Genomic DNA, 20,335 nt, shown 5'->3' on the forward strand with positions numbered 1-20,335 from the left:
AGGCACGACTAGAAATAGGTTGCGTTGTACCTGGTGCCTCAAATAAACGTGTGTGCTACCTGTCTGTCTGTACCACCGTCAATTTATACAATGCCATTGTGTAGATGTGCAACCTTGGACACTAGAGATGCAAAAAAGCGTAGAACGGTGTGGGGGTTCGCATAAGGTTGTGCAACTAAACTATTTCACGTTCCATATGAACTATAAAATTTGTAAGCTGCTAAAATCCTCTACACAGCATTCGCCAACCAGAGAAGAAACGAGCAACGAGCATTAATACAATCCAGAAAAAACCCTACACGATAAACACGCAAGGTGAGATGAATGAGAATGAAGAATGAGGGAGCTGTTATCTCCCCGAGAAAAAAAACAATTTTAAAGATATCAAACACACACCACTTCTGCACATTTCTCAAAAATAGATATCTAAAACATTAACCTTCTATAGGAAACTGCAAAACTGCTGAACGCAAGTTAGTCCATTTGGTGATAACTACATTGCACGCAACTGCAATTGAAGAGGACTCATTCCGAGGATGTGAAAAATAAAATGAACATATGAAAACAGAAGGGATCGAAAGCCACGAAGTCACGGGGAAAATATAATCTTACTGTATAAGATAACTTATTAGAGGAATTAACGTTGAGAAACATAAATGAATGACAACTGTAATTAAAGGGATAAAAAAATCTTCGCTTGAATTTTGCAGGACTAATTGGTCAGAAGATATATTGCGCACGACGAGATTACCCAGCTGTCATCCCCCGCACCTGAAAAGGCAAACATACACAAAGAAGTGTTATATAGAAAAAAGAAAAAGTTGTTCAAGAAAAACTTTACACTGACATCAGGTCACTTTAATGGTGCGTACTGTCGTTATACGCACCATTAAAGTGACCTGATGTCAGTGTAAAGTACTGACCACTACGCACCATTAACTTTATGGAGTATAACGACTTTACTTTGTTGGATACAACACTTTGATTTTTGGCGGGTATTTATCATGAGTGCCAGAAATTGCGACCGTTATCATTTACATAATATATGAGGCTCTAAAGTCACAACACCAAAACCTGCATGGCTACAGTCATGGACAAGTGGTTTGGAACTAGGTCCTTAGATGCACCTTCAACAGGATAGTGTGCGACAAGGAGAGGAGTATGCGTCTCGTTCACCCTTTTAAAGGCAGCATACCACGAATGTGAGGTGGTGCGGATTTCAGGTGGAGTATCCGTATACGGGGTCGTAGATTACGGAGACGAGGGTAGTTTCACTCATCTCTCCCTGCATCACTGCAAACAGCCGCCTCCAGAATGTTTTGTACGACGCCATCTATTGCAACGCTCCACCCCTTGCGTCGCCTCCGCCCTGCGATTCGTCGAAAATCAATTCGGACTGCCCTGATAGGCAGTAAGGGACGCTACGCGTGCAGGGGTGGCGCGCTGCAACAGAAGGCATCATACAAAACAGCATTCAGGGGCCGGCTGCTCGCTGTGATTCAGAGAGAGATGAGCGGAACCACCCCGGTCTCCATAATCTACGAGCACGAATGTAAGCGTGCTCACCTTACTAAATGATAGGAATGTGTACGAAACTCATACCAAAGGATAATAAAAACTGCAACCAACTTTTACTTAAATGGCACCCAATATATGTTTATCAAAAATGCGATACTATGACATGGTTTCATTCACAATTCGGGTAGCCACAATATCAGTATGAAGCGTATTTCTCAGAATCTAACTCCGCTTGGCCTAACTGGATTATTTTTTAGTGTAGAAAGGAAGACGACATACATTGGCGAACAAAAGTTTAGCCATGCTTTCCTCTTCGGGCTTTTGCTCCGATTTTTCATTTTGTTTTGGTCAAGTATAGCATGTATAATTCAAAGTGATGTAAGAAATGCTATTTCGTTAACTAAAGGCGATAATTGCAGGAAGAAAATTTGCAATTTCAGATTTATTGGAAATAGCGCGGACAAAAGTTCAGCATTTTCAGTTTTTGTATTGTTTTCACTACTTTTGCCTTCTCCTGTTGCCCTTTTATCATTATCTACACTTCCTTAACAAATTCTTTTGTTTTGGATATAGGTAAACACAGAGAAGTTGCTCTAAATGTACAAAAGCTAATTATCAAAGTTGTGTAAGTCCCAAGTTCGGCCTTCTTTGAATCGGCGCACCTCTAACAACTGGTGTTCCGCTAACATCACGATTTTGTGGCTATCAAGGTGAGCGCTATGGTGGTCTGATTTTCTGACGTTGCCTTTGAATAATCTGTTTGCTAAATCATATCTCTTGTGGGATGACGAGGCGTTTGAGAGAGTAGATTACACTGATTGATTGATTACACTGGTATCTTTGATTTTTCCAGGCTCTAAGGAGGGCGACGACACCGAAACGTTAGCCAGAATAAAGACCAATAACAATCTTGGTAAAAATATTAGGGTGTTCGGAAAGTATCTGCCGAAAATTTCGCAGTAGCGCAGATTTTTTGGGGTGTTCTGGAAGTTCCCGTTTTAAATATATTATATAAGGAGACTACCGCTTGTATACACATAACATATCTGGCTCCCTCTTCTTGCCTATTTCGTCCTATAATGGCCGAACATTCCATCCATATTCGACAAATGCTCCTTTACGAGTTCGAATCTGGCCATCCCGCAGCCTATCGAAACTTAAGTCAAGTATTCGGCACTGAAGCCCCTTCTGAGCTGTCTGTGCGCGGATGGTTCCAGCGCTTCAAAGCCGGAAACAAGAAACTCGAAGATGAGCCTCGCTCTGGTCGACCGACTGCAATATCGTTCGACTGAAGAATCTGGCGGAGCAGCATCCATATGAAGGTGTGCGGTCTTTTGCAGCCAATCTTGACTGTTCGCTGACCACAGTGAGCAATGGACTGCGATCTCTCGGAATGGTGAAAAAGCTCGGTCAGTGGCTCCCACATGCATTGAACGACGGCAACCGCAAAGACGACTGGACATCTGCACTCAGCTGCTCTCCAAAAGACGTAGATTCGACTGGCTGGACACCATTGTCACTGGAGACAAAAAATGGGTCCTCTACGTCAACCACAACCACAAACGTGCATGGTGCTCTGGCGATGAAATCTCGGATACTTTCGTAAAAGGTGAAATCCATGAGAAGGTCATGCTGAGCGTCTGGTGGGGAGTTCATGGAATCTACCGTTTCAGACTGCTGCGGGATAACACGACAGTTAGTGCTGAAGTCTACTGCACTCAACTGCAAAAACTGGCCGACAAGATCCGCATGGAGCACCCGAAGCTCGACAACGTTAGCCTGCTGCACGATAACGCGCGCCCTCACATCGCGAAGAAGACTTCCTAGAAAATTCTAAAGCTCGGATGGGAAGTTCTAGCGCACCCACCGTACAGCCCGGACCTGGCGCCGAGCGACAACCACCTCTTTCAATCGCTTCAGCATCACTTGGAAGAGAAGCGCTACGATGATCGTGACCACCTCGAAAATGACCTTTGGGCTTTCTTCGCCTCCAAGTCGCCGGAGTTCTACGCCAAAGGAATCCGTGATCTTGTGAGACGTTGGCAGAAGGTTGTCGATGTTGATGGAGATTATTTCGTCGAATAATAAAATGTTAAAAAGCCGTGTTGTTTTGAAATTTTGCCGTATTTTCGGCAGATACTTTCCGAACACTCTAATAGCACACTATCAAAGCTGTTTCTCCGGGTGCAAAGAAAAAAATTGTCGTCCGTTATGATGCCCTGTTCCTTTCACTGTAACTTGACTGTATGGCTTCTGCAATTGCTGCTCGGGTCATTTTATTTTTAAAGGAATTCGTACAGGATAAATAATAAGGTACCTGGCGTTAATCAATCAGCTTGGGATCCGCCACCATGTTCACTTCAATTCAGAGTCGTTTGATGTTTTACAAACGTTGCAACTGGCTTATACAATGACTTGCGGTGGCTAGCCGATGTGCCAATTCAGTGTTTTTATCCTCCTAGACAAGTCTAGTACCAATTTATCGACCGCGGAGGGATGAAAAGCTTGGTGAGCGCTCGAGCAGATTCGAACCTTCGATTGATCGTGTAGACAGTGGAACCTCTAACCGACTGCGCTACATCCGTCTCTCATTTGTACAGGGTTTTCTAAGAAACAGTCCTCCAGCAAATAAACAACGTTACACAGTTCCAAGAGAGACATGGAAATCTTTGAAAACTTAGCCAGACCTCTTTCAACATGACTGGTTAAACGTGGATTGCTACAAATTTCTCTAATACTCTTCATATTAACGTTTTCAGTAGTTCTGCTTGATCGGCCATTTCTAGGAACCTTCACGATGATTTTCTAGTTCTCGTTGACAATTTCTAGTAACAGTACTTGGATTAACATTATAACGAGCAACAACTTTTCTCTTCCTTGCACCCAGAGAAACGACTTTGATAAATATGTGTGGTACATTTCGAGCAAGTTCTGCTTTTTAACCATATTATAACAAAGAAATTTGTTGCGAAAGTGTAGAACATGATAAAGCTAGACTAGAAAAGACAAGAATAATGTAAGCAGTGCAAACTGAAAAAAAATTGCTAAACTTTTGTTCGTGTTATTTCCAATAAATCTGAAATTGCAACTTCCTTCCACCAATTTTCCACTTTTCTGCACAGGAGTGGATTTGCTACATCACCATCGATTACATGGACTAGATCTAACCAGGAGAAAACGAAAAGTCGGAGCAGAAGATCCAGAGAAGAAAAATTGCTCATTTTATGTTCATCACTGTGCACAAGTACTTTAACCACCTTTCTCTCCATTATAGTATACAGAAGCAGCCAGCAGATTAGTACCTATATGCTAACCTGGAGTGAAGAGTTGTCTCGGATGGTAGAGTGAAAAATAGTGCACTGATCTGGACTATTACCTTAGTAAGATATTCGTTTGCTTCGCCTAACCGCTAATCACAACACTCACGCACGCATTAGCTGATCGCTGGATAAAGGAACCAGTAACATGAAAGAAAATAAAAAACTGCAGCATTCTTAATCTTCACAGATGTCAAGTACAAAAAAAAGTGAGCAAGAATAACATAAAATCACTTGAACTAAATGGGAAATAATTAAAGGTGTTTGAAAAACTACAATGAAAAAACTAAACAGCAGTCCAGCAGCCAGGCCAGGCACTTATGACAATATCGCCCCAGTCACCTAAATTTGAGAATTCATAGCTGTCCGTATGGTAGCTCCACTGCGCAAAATTGTGTGATGAAGTCGAGTTACACCGTGTTACATTTAACTGAATGGAGGATTTGTAAGAGAAAAGAATCCAACTTGAAGTTTTTGAACCAGTAATATGTTGAGGTGAGCTATCCACAAGAGAGGGATAGGGCGTTAACCTCATTAGGCACACTCTGATAAGTAGATAGATTAGCAGACTGGCAGTGAAATTGAGTGGAAAAAGCCATTTTCACTGTTTTCGAGCATTGTGCCATAGGATCAACTGTAGGAAATTGGAAGGAATTAGGGAGCTGGTGTGAGCTGATAAGTGACGGAATGGTGTTTGCACAATTCTCCCAGCGCGCACTACTGCATCAATTCTCTAGTATTCGTTGCTAACTAAGGAAGCTAGCTGCCTTGAAGTGTTAGCTGACTGGGTCTTTAGCCACAAAAGCTATAATACAGATTTATGTTCTAATTAATTATATTGCAGAACGGAAGTCTTCTTTCACATGATAGTTTTTTACCCGCAAAAAAAAAGAGAAAAACAAGACTCAACTAGTGCATCAAAAGAAGTATACATTTAAAAAAACTGTAGTGGTTTGTGAACCTATTGTGATTTATACCTAGTTGAACTTCTGTAGGCACTGTACATAATAATGGAAGTAAAATGACAAAGCGATCTTGAAAATATTTGAAAACGATATTCGTCCAAACGAAAAAGTTTTCACTATAGTTCGAAACGAAAAGAAGGGTAATCCAAAGACTCGTTATACCTTCTGAAATGGCATTTTCTTCTCGTTGATTACCATTTGGGCTATGGAAAAAATAAAAGTTTTTGTATGCATTTTTTGTCAAACAAGAGATAATAGAAGAAACATTTTTGGAAAGTCCAAGGAAAATAAGTACGTGGACAAAGACTAACCGTTCCGCTCTTTCTTTGCTCTTCTAGCTCCTTTTGAGCCTTCGCTTCTATTGCTCGTATATCATCCATAGTTAAACCATGCCAGTTGTCGATCCAACAGAATACCTCACGATGAAACTTCGAAAATAGCCGAGGATATTGCTGAAGAAGAATATAAACAGGATTATTCGGGTGCAGATACAGATAATAAATGAGAGTAAAAGACATACTGTGTGAGTGTAGCTCTCAACCATCTTTTGGAGACCAAACCATTTAAAGTGGACACTAACTAGTTTGTAAGCACACATAACAGGTTCAACTGTTTCTCGCCATGATCCGTTTAGAGGTCCACTAAAACAAAAAATACCCTACGGCAAAGTCTTCAGCAAGCCACTACTGTCTTGTGAATAAAAGGAAGGTCCAGTAAAAAACAAAGAAAAGTGAATCAAGAGGTACCGCCTTACTCTGTAATTTGGCTTCGTACCTGGAACAAGAGGTTTTGACGGTAACACCTATCGCTACTTATGAAACCTTCACAACTCATTTGCCTATGACTGGCTACTCCCAACAAAGGTAAAGAAAAGCAATCGCACTCGAATAAGAATCAATAGGCGAAAATGAGTATTCCGAGCAACGGAGATGCAGTACCGTGCAGTTTACATGGGCAGAAAACAAAAAGTCACTTAATATATAACCTATCAAAACTCAAATCTTACTTCGCCAAACTGCTTTGGGACGCGTATAAACTGATTGAACTGTATGCTACAAGATAAAATGGAACGGAGGGGATGCTTTAGGCTCCATACTTCTCAAAGCGGCTACTCGTGATGGCGATCGTCGTTCTTACACACAACACAACTACTCAGAAGTAAAGCTTAGTATGAAAGAGCTCTTAATTCCAGTCTCATAAATCATGAGAATAACAAAGGAAACCTATTACATTTTGCCAATCGATCAATCTTCGTGCAGAAGGGCAGTTTTATAGTGAGTTCATCAATACTCAGTCGCTTAACGACCATGTAACGAAGCTACGCCAACACTTCTTGCCACATTTAAGCCCCCACAACCTTTGTATTCATGATGCAATCCTTCTGATAGTAGTTCTTTAAATACCATGAAAGCGTACGCACAAAATCCCTTGTGGAATTACCACGTGACTACACCAAAAATCTGGCTGTAGATATTGTAACCATGTAAGAATGTGGTTGCGATTCAAAAAAGAAAATTGCAAATTCGTAGCCAGTTTGTGACTTGAAGGGTAACAATTTCGCTCTGACTAGGCGAGCTTTTATTCTACTTAACGTGCCAAAAGGGCAGGGATAGATTAGCATTAGCTATGCAAAATGAGACTTTCATGTTGCTCTTCTTTACCTATTATTGCTAAATTTCTATACGAAAGTTGACGATTGCTATTCTGCAAAGAAAAAACCCCTAATGGAAGTTCGAGCAGATTCGTTCCCATACAGAGGATCTTAATCTGTAATGTTCGGTTAGGTCAAAATCCCTTGATCTTCGAGCTGCAGCATCTTTGCTGCTAGACTGGCATTTTGAAACCCTTTTCCCAACCTATATTATCGCTTCATCATGTCATACAAACTATTCGTGTCACATCAACTATTCAGTTAGTAATTTTCCTATTGAAATAACGATGGTTCGAGAAAGAAATTCGAGAAATTTCTTCACTTCTTGATTCGAGAAATTTTCTGTACGAGTTGAAAAACGGCGGGGAAGCTTCCGAGAGATGGCACGAAATATCAACGAATTGTTTGAAGTACCTATATTTGTATAGCATCAAGATGCTCATTCAAGGGAATCGTTCCAAATAAAAGAATTCCTAGGGTTTCCGTTAACTGAGAAAATGAGACAAGAAGTGATAACTATTTTTCCCGCATCTTAAGTGAAGGGATAGCCTTCTGATTCATCCTCTTTTCACAATCGGTTCACCTGAACTCGTTTGTAGCAGGGCTTTTAGAAAGGACTAAAATTTGTGTGCAAAGCTGAGGCTGTGCAGATACGATGTGCAAAAACTTTTGAATAATAATTCGTAAAAGATGTGTTATAACATTTAGTGAATTTTGTGATGGTCAGGTCTCAAACTAACTGGTGGAATCAACATCTACCGCCACGATCTGCTCCCTAAAAAAAGTACTAGACAAATGCAGCCGCTACACTACTGCGTGCACCAATACACTTAGAGGGTGGGTTCAAAATTTGGTAAAATAGAGAGACTTTTTTTGGATCCAGAAAGTGAGCAATACTGTTAATCTCATGAGCGAACGTCCTTTTAATGAAAAACGTAGCCCCTTTCAATTAAATATATCACAGAGGTTTTCAACGGTGCTAAAAATAAAGTACATTCTGTAGAGATTAGAAAAGAAGCGAACAAAAAAAAAGGATCGCAAGAACGGAGGTTTTAACTCTGAAGAAGTTTTTAGCTGCGACGCCTTTCAAATTCTGCACTATCGTTATCTGCAAAGAATATCATCTTAAACTTAGTACGAAGGCCGAGGAAACAAAAAGGAGAAACATAAGGGAAAGCGGGTATTGTCCACATACCACCGAAAGGAAGTGGGAAAGCACTTATTCGTAAGTTCTGTACATGACAAGGAAAAAACCAAGCGTACCGTCCTGTTTTGGAGCTTACGAATGTGCTTGGAGTTGTGGAAGGTTGGATATCACCAGTATGAAGGAATTCGCTGTCATTTGCAATGTTTATATGTACCACATCTCTTCTGGCTAACTCATCTGGGGGAAGCCCGTGAGCCTGAAAGAAGCGAAAGGGAAGTACCATCAATCTACATGATGAATTAAGAAAATAACACACATTTGGAGTGGCACCTCGATCAGGAAGATGTATCGTCTCGATTTTAACGAAAAAATTTTCCTTCATGTAATCAGGGTTCTGAAGATATGCAACGGATATCTCAATAATGTAATCGAATATTATCCTAGTTAAGAGTAATTATAAGTGATACTGCGCTCACAGTAAGAACAGTTTTACAATATGGATAGGCATTCCATGCTTCTTCATGAATAGCGAGTGAACCTTTTGGAGCTATCTTTCGTATAATAGAAGGAACCTTTCTGAACAATAAATTTTAGAAAAGAGAAGGCATTCAATATGAAAAATGAAATTTCCAGAAAACTGACGATTGGAGATGATATATCTTGTGGGTATATTGACCCTTGGAAAATTTCCCATTCAGCAATGGTACATCTTCAAACGGCTCATTTTTGAGGACCTACGATATAAAAACTCGTATTAGTCGGAGCGATAAAAGGAATTCATTTAAAAAAAAGCAACGAACTTCTACTCCTTCTCCCCCGCCAGTTTCCGCTTTTGATGCTTCCGCCACTGACCACAACTGACCAACTTGATACTCTTCTACAGTCATAGGTAGAACCACACGACTGAAACAGTATTTTAAAACAATGTCAAGACACACCATTACCAAAACAAATGAAAAGAAACCACAACAAGTGATTTTCAAGCTTGGCTGCAAAATGCAAAAATTAAGTAATATGACTTTGTGAATAGTAGCAATGTTGTGAAAGGTAACACTCAAAGCAAAATTTCCAGTATCAGCATTTTTTGAGAGTAATTCACGACGATTTGTAACTTGGAAGAAATTCAACAACGAAGACTCAGGTTTCCAAAAGAAAAAAAGCTACCTCCCAAGGGTAACCATTACGATAGGCTTCCTATGCTTTACTGTAGTTGAACTTTTGTGTATGTATGTTTAGGAAATACGGAACGTATTGCTCGAAAATTAGCGTTTACTGCACGCAACAGGAAAAATGGCTGGCCGAAAAATCTGATGGAGTAAGTTTATGACAAATGGTTGGGTTCAAAGATGTGGCGCTAGTGGCAGTGATATATCAGATAACAAAATAAGTAGTTTGCTATTTTTTAGCGGCAGCAACATTCTACTGAATCCTAACGAAGATGAACTCTCGAATTTGCACTTATCCGACGAGCTTCTATGAGTACCTTACGCAATATTAATCCGAAACTTAATGAACATGGCTTGAAAAGAGGTTTGTCGCGTTACGAAGCTGAGTTGATATTTACATGGACGTCTCTACAACGGAGTAAAACAGTTAAAATTACGTTAAGACGAAGAGAAATGACACACAATGAACGAATATAAGCTGCAGTGAAGACATAAAAGATATCTCTTTTTAGTTTCTGAGACTAGGTCCCTTATAAAAGATATCATTTTTTAGCTTTTCAGCGTAGGTGTCATCGGGTTACCTCCGACAACAAACCATCACCCGGTAAAATGCGAAGAATAAAACGATGATGTTTGGAAAGAAAATGATAGAGGAGGTATGTGATTCAAACAGGCAACCTCGAGGGTAGCTGCTGTAGGAGCTGGTGGTGAGCAAAATTCGTGGAAGACGAATGGGCATTACTGTCAACGATGGCTGAAGAATTGAATGACTAGGGTGCCCAAAATGACAATAACCATCGTCTTATCAAAAAAAAAAAAAAAAAAAAAAAAAAAAAAACAAGGAGCCATACAATAGTAGAAGAAATAGAAGGTAAAATAAGAGCAAAAATAATAAAATAAATAAAATACAGAAATGTTAGATGTAGCAGTAGTACTTAAACTACGCACAAACGTTGTGTCTCAAATTATTTTATGAAATTAGTGTCTACTAGGAATGGTTCGAACAAGCAAGTCTGTCGCAACAAACATATAGGATAAAAAACACAAAAGGATTATAACAGTTACTATGTGAGATCCGATAGGCAACAACGAATTATTGCTGCAGTTTTCAGTCTTACTGAGTTAGTACATCAATCTATTTATTGCAAGCGAGCAATTTCAAAGTGATTGTTTTGAGAGAAAAATAGCATTGCAAATATCACAAAAATCAAATCTGCTCATCAGAGAATTCTAGTGGGTTGGGGAGATTACGAGCAACAGCGATGTACAAATTTAAAGAGACGCTTATAATATTCCAACATGGATCGAAAAAAAATAACTTGAAAGATCAAAACTGCCCCACAGCAGCAACTTTGGATAGTTTTACATAAAAGCTCAAGTATGAATACAATCAATTTTGGAAACAGCTAAAGAAGTACACAAATTTCGAAGCATAAGTGAACTAGCAGTCAAGGCTAAGAAAAGGAAAAGGTAGTTTCCTAAAAATTCAGGGTCTGTATATAGTGAAAGGATAGAATTAATGCAATGTTTTCTTAACGCAAGTGCACCAGTAACAAAGAAAAGTAGTAGAGATAGGTTGCTAAAGGCCTTTGAAACGTCACGGAAGGAAAGCAGACGTAAGTGTAGGGCGGTTCTCGCGTAAACTGACATTGAGTTTGGACAACTTTTATTTTATTTTATGTCCTTCGGTATGTTAACCCCTTAAATTTCAGCATCAATACCTCATGAAACATTCTTTCGTTAAAAAAACCAGTGTCTGAACTTTTCGCTTTCTCTATTTAGAGTTGGAATCAGAAATGGATAATTATTGTCCCAAAAAAAAGACAAAACTCATCAACATCTCATCCAAAATCCTCTGTCTTCAGTTGGAAAAAGAATAAGGATTAGAGAGCCCTCGTCGTAAACAGACCACAAAACCAACATCATTATGCAATACACTTTTTCTTAACTCTGTGTGAAACTCACGGTTCAACACAGTTTCATTTACACGAGTAGAAAATTTAAAAGGTAAACTATGGTAGAAGAAAAACTTACTACTCCTTTACAATCATATTGAAATACCAAACTAATGAAGAAGCCGAAGATACCCAGAAGTCCGCAACTGCTAAGACTATCACTCCCTGCTACTAGACACAGTGCTCTGAAAGTGGATATTAACGTCAGAAATATTCAGAACAAAAAAGACCAAATAATTGGCAATAGGAGGAACCGGAGACGAAAAATCGGAATCGATCAAATCGGCTCACTAGATGGGAAGCAGAGATATGCAAAAGCCGGAACAGCAAAACCGAAAGTGAGAAAGGCCAAACGAACTGCTGTTTTCCAGAACGGGAAGAATAATAGAATCGCCAGATCGATGAATGCAACCAAAAAAGTCAAACAAGCAGAGAATATCGCTTGTCCTTTTACAGAATGAAATGGCAAGAAACGAGATAACTTCTCTGTGAAAGATAGGGAGTGATCCAAACTGCCGAATAAGCCAGTTGCAACGATTGACTCAGCAACCAAGAGGATAAGGCGTGCGATTGTGTGTTGTCATCACTACACAAGCGCAATCATTTCAGGCGCACGAGCAGGACGCTGCTCTACGTAAATGGGACGTAAATCCATATACCGAGCAAGCAGCACGAACTCAAGAAGGAAAGCGATGAAGCGTCAGGAGAGGATGTCGCTGCACGTCATCTTGGCAGGCCAGCGCTATCGATCCGTGAGGCTTTTTGGCGAGTGCCATTAGTTCCGTCCTCGCAGAAGCCGAGAGAAACATTTCTTGGATTACTATTAGGTAGTGTGGTGAGAATAGAAACGACAATTTGCGGCATCCTTCCACACAACCGTTCATTGTGACCTATTCGTGGGTTTGCGGAGCGCAGCTTGTCGCACTATTGTAAACAGTGATGCAGAATCCTTATCAGAATGTGACAAAGAATATTAAGATATTGCCTAAACAGTTCATAGGACGATCGTTTTCAGTTGATATGAAGACGTTTCGAAATAGCCAAACGGAAAACGGGCTATAACTCTTGATTTTAGCCTTTCAATCATTGGCGGGATAATCCAACAAGGAAAGAAGTTGGGTCAGAGCTTGTTGACAGGCTATGAAGGAAAATTGAATACTTGTACCATTCATATTCCCTATTTCTTAATTTGTGTCTGGACCTCGGGAAGAACAAGAGTACTAAGATGGATAACAGACAACCTATCTCGTTCGTATCGGAACATTCGTCGAATTGAAACGGGATTTTATTCTCTGAGGAAGTTCCGCTGCCACTGTAAGATCGATATCTCAAGATCAGAAAAGGCCAACTGAGCTTTCCATTCCTCCAGGGTCCACAAATTGGTAGAGAATTGTTTGGAAGAATACAAAAACTGTTTTCATAGGCTGCCTTTTTTTCCAAGTCACACGAGTAGACAGCAAAAACATTAATGAGATTCATTCGCATCCGACTTCGGTTCAAATGATTTGTAATTGAAATCGAGTGCCTTCTCGTGCATTCCAAAGACAGTTATCAACGCCAACCCTTTTACGCATCATTATTCATTTGCAAGACAACGACAATAACTTAAGCACTTTGGATGTGCAATAAATCTGACTGCGCACTTGTAGCTCGCGTCAAAAATCTTCAACCTGATATTTGAGACCTACTTGCCTCTTTCATCGTTCTTCTTCTCTTTGCCCTCACCAAGGTGCTATGCGCTCACCCGGATGAACATATTCGGCACCGTGTATGCGTTTGAATGCTGAGTATCGTTGGACACAGCTTAGAGTGTCTGGCGTCAATCAATCCGATGCCCCGAATGCGTGCACTTTAATTCAGGATCGTTCGGAAGTTTTAGGAACGCGAGGCTAGCCTATACAATGGCGGGGGACAGCCGCCATCCATTGTATAGGCTAGACTCGCGTTCCTAAAACAAGATGATGATGTATCAAGTCAGTATTTTTATCTTCCAACTGTCAACCTATGTATCTACGTAGCATCACAGCATCAGCATCACTGATTCATCGTGTAACTCTTCGATTTGCTATCTATAGGCTGATTTAGGCAGCAGTAGAAACATTCTCACACAACATTCGCTTATCATGTTTATATCTCATGCACATACCAGTTGGCTCCGCCTACTTAGCCTGAATAAAAGGAGCCCTGGTGAACTCGAGCATCAGATTGTTTCATTTATTGTTTCTTATTGCTTCTTTCATTGTTATTTTGTGCATTAAGGATAAGGTTTAATTACCCAGGTTTGAGGTACCTTCGAGAGAAGTCGAGATGCGAGAAATCCACTGAGCCACCGCCGCTTTTTATGGTGCACCGGCTTCGAGACTGATCCAAGGACAACTGACTCAGCAGACCGAACCTGAAGGACCTCGCTATCGCACTCCGCCATAAGGGCTTCGCTGCTTCCTACTCCGGCGCAAGGACTCCAGGACAACGAGCGCACACATACAGACGACCGTGGAATACGCACACGGACGGCCAGGACACGATCGACCTGGAACCACAAGCGAACGCGGGGGGCAACTGTCGATTCAAGGAGCGAGGACGAAGCGAGTGTATCAAGTATCAGCCACTTCACATCCCGACTCTACTCCTTCCTTTCATTTTCCTTCCTTCCATTAACAACGATGACCTCTGCACTAGCTACTAGGCAAGGGCTTTCAACGCGTGCGGGCAACCTGTCAGCACTCCTGAAAGAGAATACGACTCCGTTTGATCTATGTCTGGACTCAAACGCACAAGTGGAGGAGAAGGAACTTCAGATGCAGATCCGTAAAGCCAAAGCGGCACTGTCGAGCAACGTCGGCAAAGTAGAAGATGCGCTAATCAAGTAGAACAGAGCAGTAGATGACTTGTCCGATGAAACGCTATTAAGAGCGTAGATCTTGGAACGGTCAGAAGAGCACGTTGACGCTGCTCGTTGACGCTCCTGGATCGAACACACACAGCCTTGTCGAAGCTGATACGATTGCAGGAAGAACTCTAGGAATCCCGGACTCAACGCGATTCGCCGATATCTGCATTGGAGGAGAGGAAACTGGCTCCGATCCCGATACCAAAGTTTATTGGCGACATCTGGGAATGGGAAATCCTTTTGCGCTCCTTCGACCACAATGTCCACTCCAAAAGGATGGACGATGTGTACAAGTTCAACTATTTTCTCGAAGCTCTGGAAGGCGAAGCGAAGGCAGCTACGAAGCAGTTTCAAGTCTCTGGCAGTACGTAGTCACTAGTAGTCGATCGCCTACAGGAGAAGTATGGCAATGCACAAGCACTGGTGGAAAGACTCTTGACCAGACTTCAGGACTTGCGCGCTAAGAGTGACCGATTGGAGGAGCAAGTAGCACTATGTGAGCAACCTCAATCACTTCACCGCTGGACCTGAAAAGGGTACACAGCGCATTTCCACAAAAGCAACTTCTAAACAAGTTCTCCACTGGAGTCCAACGACATGTGCAAAAGCCTAAGAAGGGAGCCAAAAGTACTTGGAGCACGAAGACCCTCCTGGCTATCGTGGAGGAATATGTCAAGGATGAACTGAAAATCATCAGTCAAGTGGAACGCCAAGCAAGACAAAGCAAACCTATGGTTTTCGGAAAGGATAAAGTCAAGAAAACTCAACGGGTGGCAGGACTTCAATGTTTTTATTGGAGGAAACCAGAGCACCCGGCCAAAAGCAGCACTGAAGTGAAGAGCATGCCGCAACGGACTGTCCCGGAGAAGCCTGTAGAGTCTGTTGCATCTCAGGACATCACACCTCCATTTGTACGAAACTGTTTCCAACGGAGGCACCACGGATACCACAGCAGGTAAAAGTCAGCGGAAAGGTGCCGGCGAAAGCTGCACAACAAGTTCGCACTTTGGCCAAGATGAACCCAGCGAGTCCCGAACAGGAACCCACAGAGGGTCCAAAAGTGGACACTGTGCTTCATATTAGCAATCAAAGCAAAGATGTCCACATTCTAGCAGGACATGCTCAGGTACTCAACCCAGTCACGAAAGAATTAGAAGCAGTACATGTCATGCTCGACACGGGAGCTAATCGATCTTTCATTAGCAAAGAACTGGCCGATAAACTACGACTCCAAAACGTCGAGTCTCTTCGGCTGCCAATAAGCACCTTCGGTTCACAAACACAAACACCACAAACACCGTTTGTGAAAGTATGTGGTGTCACCGTACTACAGATGTGGGTTGCGAGAGGAACACCACATTCATTCACGGTCACGAGGATCGACGCGGTCACAGAAACGATTCAGCGCAACAGCCTTAGTCTGCAAGACAAACGCTTCCTCTGTGACAACGATCTGCAGCTGTCCTTACGTCCTGCCTCAACGAACATTCATCCACAGATTCTTCTAGGCTGGGCGGATCTCGTTTTACTTCTAGACAATGGTTTGGCACTGCAATATGTCCTTCCTTCGGGACAACTAATTCCCTCAAAACTAGGGTACCTAGTCGCTGGACGCAGAAACGATTCTGGAGACGCCGCGAAAGAACACCAGGAAGCAGTCATACACACCGCGAGCTCAATAATCGTCGACGACAATTCGCAATCGTGGGAGGACTTCTGCGCGTTTGAATCCTCAGGGGTCGAAGAATTCGCTGGTCCAAAAACAGAGGAGCGCAAAAGTCGGAAGTCTGGAAAACGTTCGAGGAATCAATTAAAAGGAAGGAAGATGGGTACTGAGTGAGATTTCCTTGGAGAAAAGATGCACAAGTGCTACCGGACAACAAGCCAGTAACAGTTCGTCGTCTTCAAGCACTGATGACAAGACTGAAAAATGAGCCTGAGACACTTCAAAAGTATGTCAAACGATACAAGAACAGTTCAGTCAAGGAATCATAGAAGAAGTCGACGAAACGAAAACTCCAGATGGGGAACTTATTTACTACCTTCCGCATCGTGCTGTCATCACACCTCACAAAAGTACTACGAAATTGAGGATAATAATTGACGCGTTGGTGCACCTGAAGGATTCTCCTTCACTGAACGACGTACTCTGCAGAGAACCCTTGCTACTTCCTAAACTTTGCAATATCCTTTTTCGCTTCAGAATAGGCAATGCCGCTTTGGCCAGCGATGTGGAGAAAGCATTCCTGCAAGTGAGACTGCATATAAAGGATGTGAGATGTCACACACTCCTTGTGGGTAAGACAGACAAGCGAACCGGTTGCTCAGAGCAATCTCGTCATCTATCGCTTCGGCAGTGTGACGTTTGGACTAAAATGCTCACCCTTTCTGCTCGCGGGAACGACCAAGTACCATTTGCAGTACAACGCGAAGAACAAGGAAGTCGCTCGTGAAATTGACAACAACGCGTATGTTTACAATGTGATAATCACCGCAAAATCAACGCAAGAAGTAACTACCCTGTATGAAGAGTTGAAGAAGGTCTTTCACGAGATGAATATGAACCTCTGAGAATTCATCTCTAACGATAACGATGTCAAGAAACACATAGCTGAAAAGGATTTAGGCGATAATACCACGCTGAAAATTCCGGGAATTTCGTGGAACGCAAAGGAAAACCAGCTACATTTGACGTGTAAATATCCAGCCAGGGAGAAATTTACGAAGAGAACCGTTTCTGAACAAGTGGCTTCGGTGTACGATCAGATGGAATGGTTGACGCCAATTACTCTTCATGGAAAACGGTTCCTGCAACAGCTATGGAAATGCGACTGCAGCTGGGACGTTGCCCTTTCGCAGGCACACCAGGAGCAGTGGGAAGATATCATCAATTCCGTCGATGATTTCAATACCAAATACGCAGACGATTTACTCAGATCAGCGAACCCGTGAAACTAGTTGTGTTTTCGGATGCTAGTAGCTGTGGAATGGCAGCTTGTGTCTACATAGCGACTGCTTCTGAGTCCCATTTGATAGCTGGAAAATCCAAGTTGTTATCAGTAAAAGAAAAGCCTACAATGCCGAAACTAGAGCTAAACTCGTTCGTCGTCGATGACGATGGCCATGCGACTAACATACAAGACACAATTAGAGAATAGTTGACGGTAAGTGAGATCATACTCCTCTCTGACTCGGAATTTGCTCTTAGCTGGATAGCCACGCATCATATCGAGTCTTCTAGTGGAGTGCTAGTGAGAAACCGTGTCCGCGAGATAAAAAGGCTTGTAGAAACGAGTAGAAACGACCACCAGTTCGATTTGGCTACATGAATACTGCGCAAAAAACAGTCGATTGCGCAACAAGATGGCAGGAAAAAGGAGAATTTGGCGGACATCTGTGGTGGACCAGGCCAGCATACATCTCGCAGCCCCCTGACCTATGGTCCAGCGACAGTAAGTTATTGAGCCTACCGGACAGCAAAAAAAGCGGTAAGGTCTGTATTTTAACCATGGAAACAGGTGAAACACCGACCGACTTCCTCGACTGGAAGCGACAAAATAATCTTGCGAGATGCCAGAGAATAGTCGCCTACGTTCTACGACTTATCAAAATGCTTCTCCGCCGCGTGAACGCTAATCTACGAGAAAAAGTCGAGAGTACAATAACCGAATTGCGCTCGATAGAAATGCTTCCGTACATAACAGCTCGTGAGAGAGAAATAGCCCTCCGTGTTATCGTCCACAATCATCAAAAGGTGCATCTTCCACCAGAGAGGCAAATTACTTTAAAGCAGTTGAAGCTGAAGGAAGATGAGAATGGAATCCTGCGCTGTCGAGGACGGCTCGGAAACCCCTGCTTGCCTCCTGACGCTAAATATCCATGTCTAATTGCCAGCAAGTCCGATCTTGCTCGACTTACTGTGGAACAGGCCCACGGACCTCTCTATTGTGGCACGGGACACACGATGGCGATTGTCAGAGAGCGATTCTGAATCATAAAGCTTCGACAGCTCGTTCGATCAGTAATCACTCGATGTTTGCCTTGTCAGAAGATGAACAATCTACCATTCCGATATCCAGGAATGGATAATCTTCCTGAGCAACGAGTTCGTAGAACATGGCCTTTCGAGCACGCTGACATATACAACTTCGGACCTCTATCAATAAAAAAGGAAGATGAAGCCGCAAAAGTATATGGAATCATTTTTGCCTGCACGACGACTCGCCTTGTGCAACTGGAACTAGTGTTAGACATGAGCACGACGTAGCTCCTACTCTAAGACGCTATTTCACTCAGTGCCGAATACCTGTGAACATAACTTCTGATAATGGACCGAATTTTTACTCAGAGAGCAAATTCTCAGCAGCGCTGTTTTTCCTGTGATAAGCGACATTTCGTACGCTCAAGCTTTGGCTGAAAAAGAAGACGATCACGACATATGTTTTGTGGCAGGGAGCGCTTTACGACGGACTGATCAAGTCAGTCAAAGCCTTTACAAAGTACTACAATGAGCCGTTCCGACATTTGGAGATACTGGGGACACTCCTGGTGGAGATAGAGAGTAGCGTTAACAGCAGGCCTCTTACATATCAAGAGGAAAGAAGGGAAGAAACACCAATTCTTCGTCCAATTGACTTCATTCAACGAGAAATGGTCATCACCTACCCATTCGAAACTATCGGAACCGACGAAGGAGACGAGACTTATCATGCACATGCTCAAGCAGTTCTGCTGAAAATCCGTCAACAGACAGAAGATGCTTTCAAAGAGAGTCACCAGCTGACGGAACGCTTTTGGAAAATCCGGAGTCTTCAGTATTTGACGGCGCTGAGAGAATCACACAAGTTGCAAATGAACAATAAACGCAGCACTCCCAGAAATTCAGAAGAGGGGCAAGTGTTTTGATTGCCGAATCGGCTTTACTCAGAAATTCGTGGAGAATGGGAAGAATCACCAGAGTAAGCTCTTCTCAGCATGAAGTCGTGCGAAACGTAGAGCTCCGAATGTCGAATGGACGCAAGGTTCGTCGGCTTGTGAACTTGCTGATACCCTTGGAAGTAAGAGACTCGCATCAAGCAGACACTACCACGGCAAGAATTCCAGAGAACCATGCCGGAAGTTCCAGCGACGCAGATGGACGACAAAACGTTCGCTATAATCTACAACCGCGCAGGGAGAAGGAAAACCATTCAGCGATCGTCAACTTCACCAGAAGTGGAGCAGCTACAGTTATGCTACTGATGACATTTTTCTTCTTGCCAGAGATTGCGAAAGCAGGTTTCCAAATGAATTACTCGCATGGGGCAAAAGGAACAATACGATACATGCGAGGAGGAGCTCAACTCACGTCCAATCTGCGCAAAAGAGCATTGTCAAGTGAGGAGCAACCCGAACGCGAACGAGACAGTTCTATTAAAGGATAAAGGATAAAGTTTCTGGCGTTAATCAATCCGCTGGGATGCGCCCCCACGTTGACTTCAATTCAGAATCGTTTGAGGTTTACGAACGTGTATCTGGCCTATACAATGACTTGCGGTGGCTAGCCGATGTGTCAAGTCAGTGTTTTTATCCTCCCAGACAAGTCTGGTACCAATTTATCGACCCCGGAGGGATGAAAGGCTTGGTGAGCACTAGGGCGGATTCGAACCTCCGATCGATTGTGCAGGAAGCGGAACCTCTAACCGCTACACTACAGTTCTATTACCTCCGGAAATAACCATACATCA

At 42.5% G+C, this 20,335-nt stretch overlaps 6 protein-coding genes across 10 annotated transcripts; 5 read left to right on the forward strand and 1 right to left on the reverse strand.

Annotated features, from left to right (window-relative positions):
- Window positions 1–747: 747 nt before the first annotated feature.
- RB195_010475 (uncharacterized protein) lies at window positions 748–11,815 on the reverse strand (the record flags this gene model as incomplete). 2 transcript variants are annotated; one of them, XM_064191505.1, is made up of 9 exons in its annotated part: window positions 748–771; window positions 6,112–6,252; window positions 6,321–6,441; window positions 8,715–8,854; window positions 8,915–8,992; window positions 9,075–9,174; window positions 9,241–9,332; window positions 9,399–9,501; window positions 11,799–11,815. In XM_064191505.1, 9 exons carry the CDS (start codon window positions 11,813–11,815, stop codon window positions 748–750), a joined length of 816 nt encoding a protein of 271 aa, XP_064049087.1. The 2 variants fall into 2 exon arrangements, with proteins under 2 accessions (XP_064049087.1, XP_064049088.1); XM_064191504.1 differs by lacking the exon at window positions 11,799–11,815 and having other exon boundaries at window positions 9,399–9,539.
- Window positions 11,816–14,382: 2,567 nt separating this feature from the next.
- On the forward strand, window positions 14,383–17,561 carry RB195_010476 (uncharacterized protein; the record flags this gene model as incomplete). Of its 3 annotated transcripts, XM_064191508.1 has the most annotated exons (7): window positions 14,383–14,585; window positions 14,638–15,032; window positions 15,503–16,445; window positions 16,591–16,716; window positions 16,813–16,882; window positions 16,938–17,150; window positions 17,211–17,561. In XM_064191508.1, the coding sequence occupies 7 exons, from the start codon at window positions 14,383–14,385 to the stop codon at window positions 17,559–17,561; spliced, it is 2,301 nt and encodes a 766-aa protein (XP_064049089.1). The 3 variants fall into 3 exon arrangements, with proteins under 3 accessions (XP_064049089.1, XP_064049090.1, XP_064049092.1); XM_064191507.1 differs by lacking the exons at window positions 14,383–14,585; window positions 14,638–15,032; window positions 15,503–16,445; window positions 16,591–16,716 and adding an exon at window positions 16,524–16,561 and having other exon boundaries at window positions 16,813–16,972; window positions 17,031–17,150; XM_064191506.1 differs by lacking the exons at window positions 15,503–16,445; window positions 16,591–16,716; window positions 16,813–16,882; window positions 16,938–17,150; window positions 17,211–17,561 and having other exon boundaries at window positions 14,638–15,073.
- Window positions 15,625–16,449, forward strand: RB195_010477 (uncharacterized protein; the record flags this gene model as incomplete). The annotated part of the gene is made up of 1 exon (XM_064191509.1): window positions 15,625–16,449. One exon carries the CDS (start codon window positions 15,625–15,627, stop codon window positions 16,447–16,449), a length of 825 nt encoding a protein of 274 aa, XP_064049091.1.
- Window positions 17,562–18,117: 556 nt separating the features above from the next.
- Window positions 18,118–18,600, forward strand: RB195_010478 (uncharacterized protein; the record flags this gene model as incomplete). Its single annotated transcript, XM_064191510.1, has 1 exon — window positions 18,118–18,600. The coding sequence occupies one exon, from the start codon at window positions 18,118–18,120 to the stop codon at window positions 18,598–18,600; it is 483 nt and encodes a 160-aa protein (XP_064049093.1).
- A 60-nt stretch (window positions 18,601–18,660) lies between these two features.
- On the forward strand, window positions 18,661–19,514 carry RB195_010479 (uncharacterized protein; the record flags this gene model as incomplete). The annotated part of the gene is made up of 2 exons (XM_064191511.1): window positions 18,661–18,798; window positions 19,062–19,514. The coding sequence occupies 2 exons, from the start codon at window positions 18,661–18,663 to the stop codon at window positions 19,512–19,514; spliced, it is 591 nt and encodes a 196-aa protein (XP_064049094.1).
- A 35-nt stretch (window positions 19,515–19,549) lies between these two features.
- RB195_010480 (uncharacterized protein) lies at window positions 19,550–20,032 on the forward strand (the record flags this gene model as incomplete). 2 transcript variants are annotated; one of them, XM_064191512.1, is made up of 1 exon in its annotated part: window positions 19,550–20,032. In XM_064191512.1, one exon carries the CDS (start codon window positions 19,550–19,552, stop codon window positions 20,030–20,032), a length of 483 nt encoding a protein of 160 aa, XP_064049095.1. The 2 variants fall into 2 exon arrangements, with proteins under 2 accessions (XP_064049095.1, XP_064049096.1); XM_064191513.1 differs by having other exon boundaries at window positions 19,613–20,032.
- Between the last annotated feature and the right edge of the window lie 303 nt (window positions 20,033–20,335).

Source organism: Necator americanus, chromosome III (assembly GCF_031761385.1).
Source record: "Necator americanus strain Aroian chromosome III, whole genome shotgun sequence".
NCBI classification, from domain to species: Eukaryota; Metazoa; Nematoda; class Chromadorea; order Rhabditida; family Ancylostomatidae; genus Necator; species Necator americanus.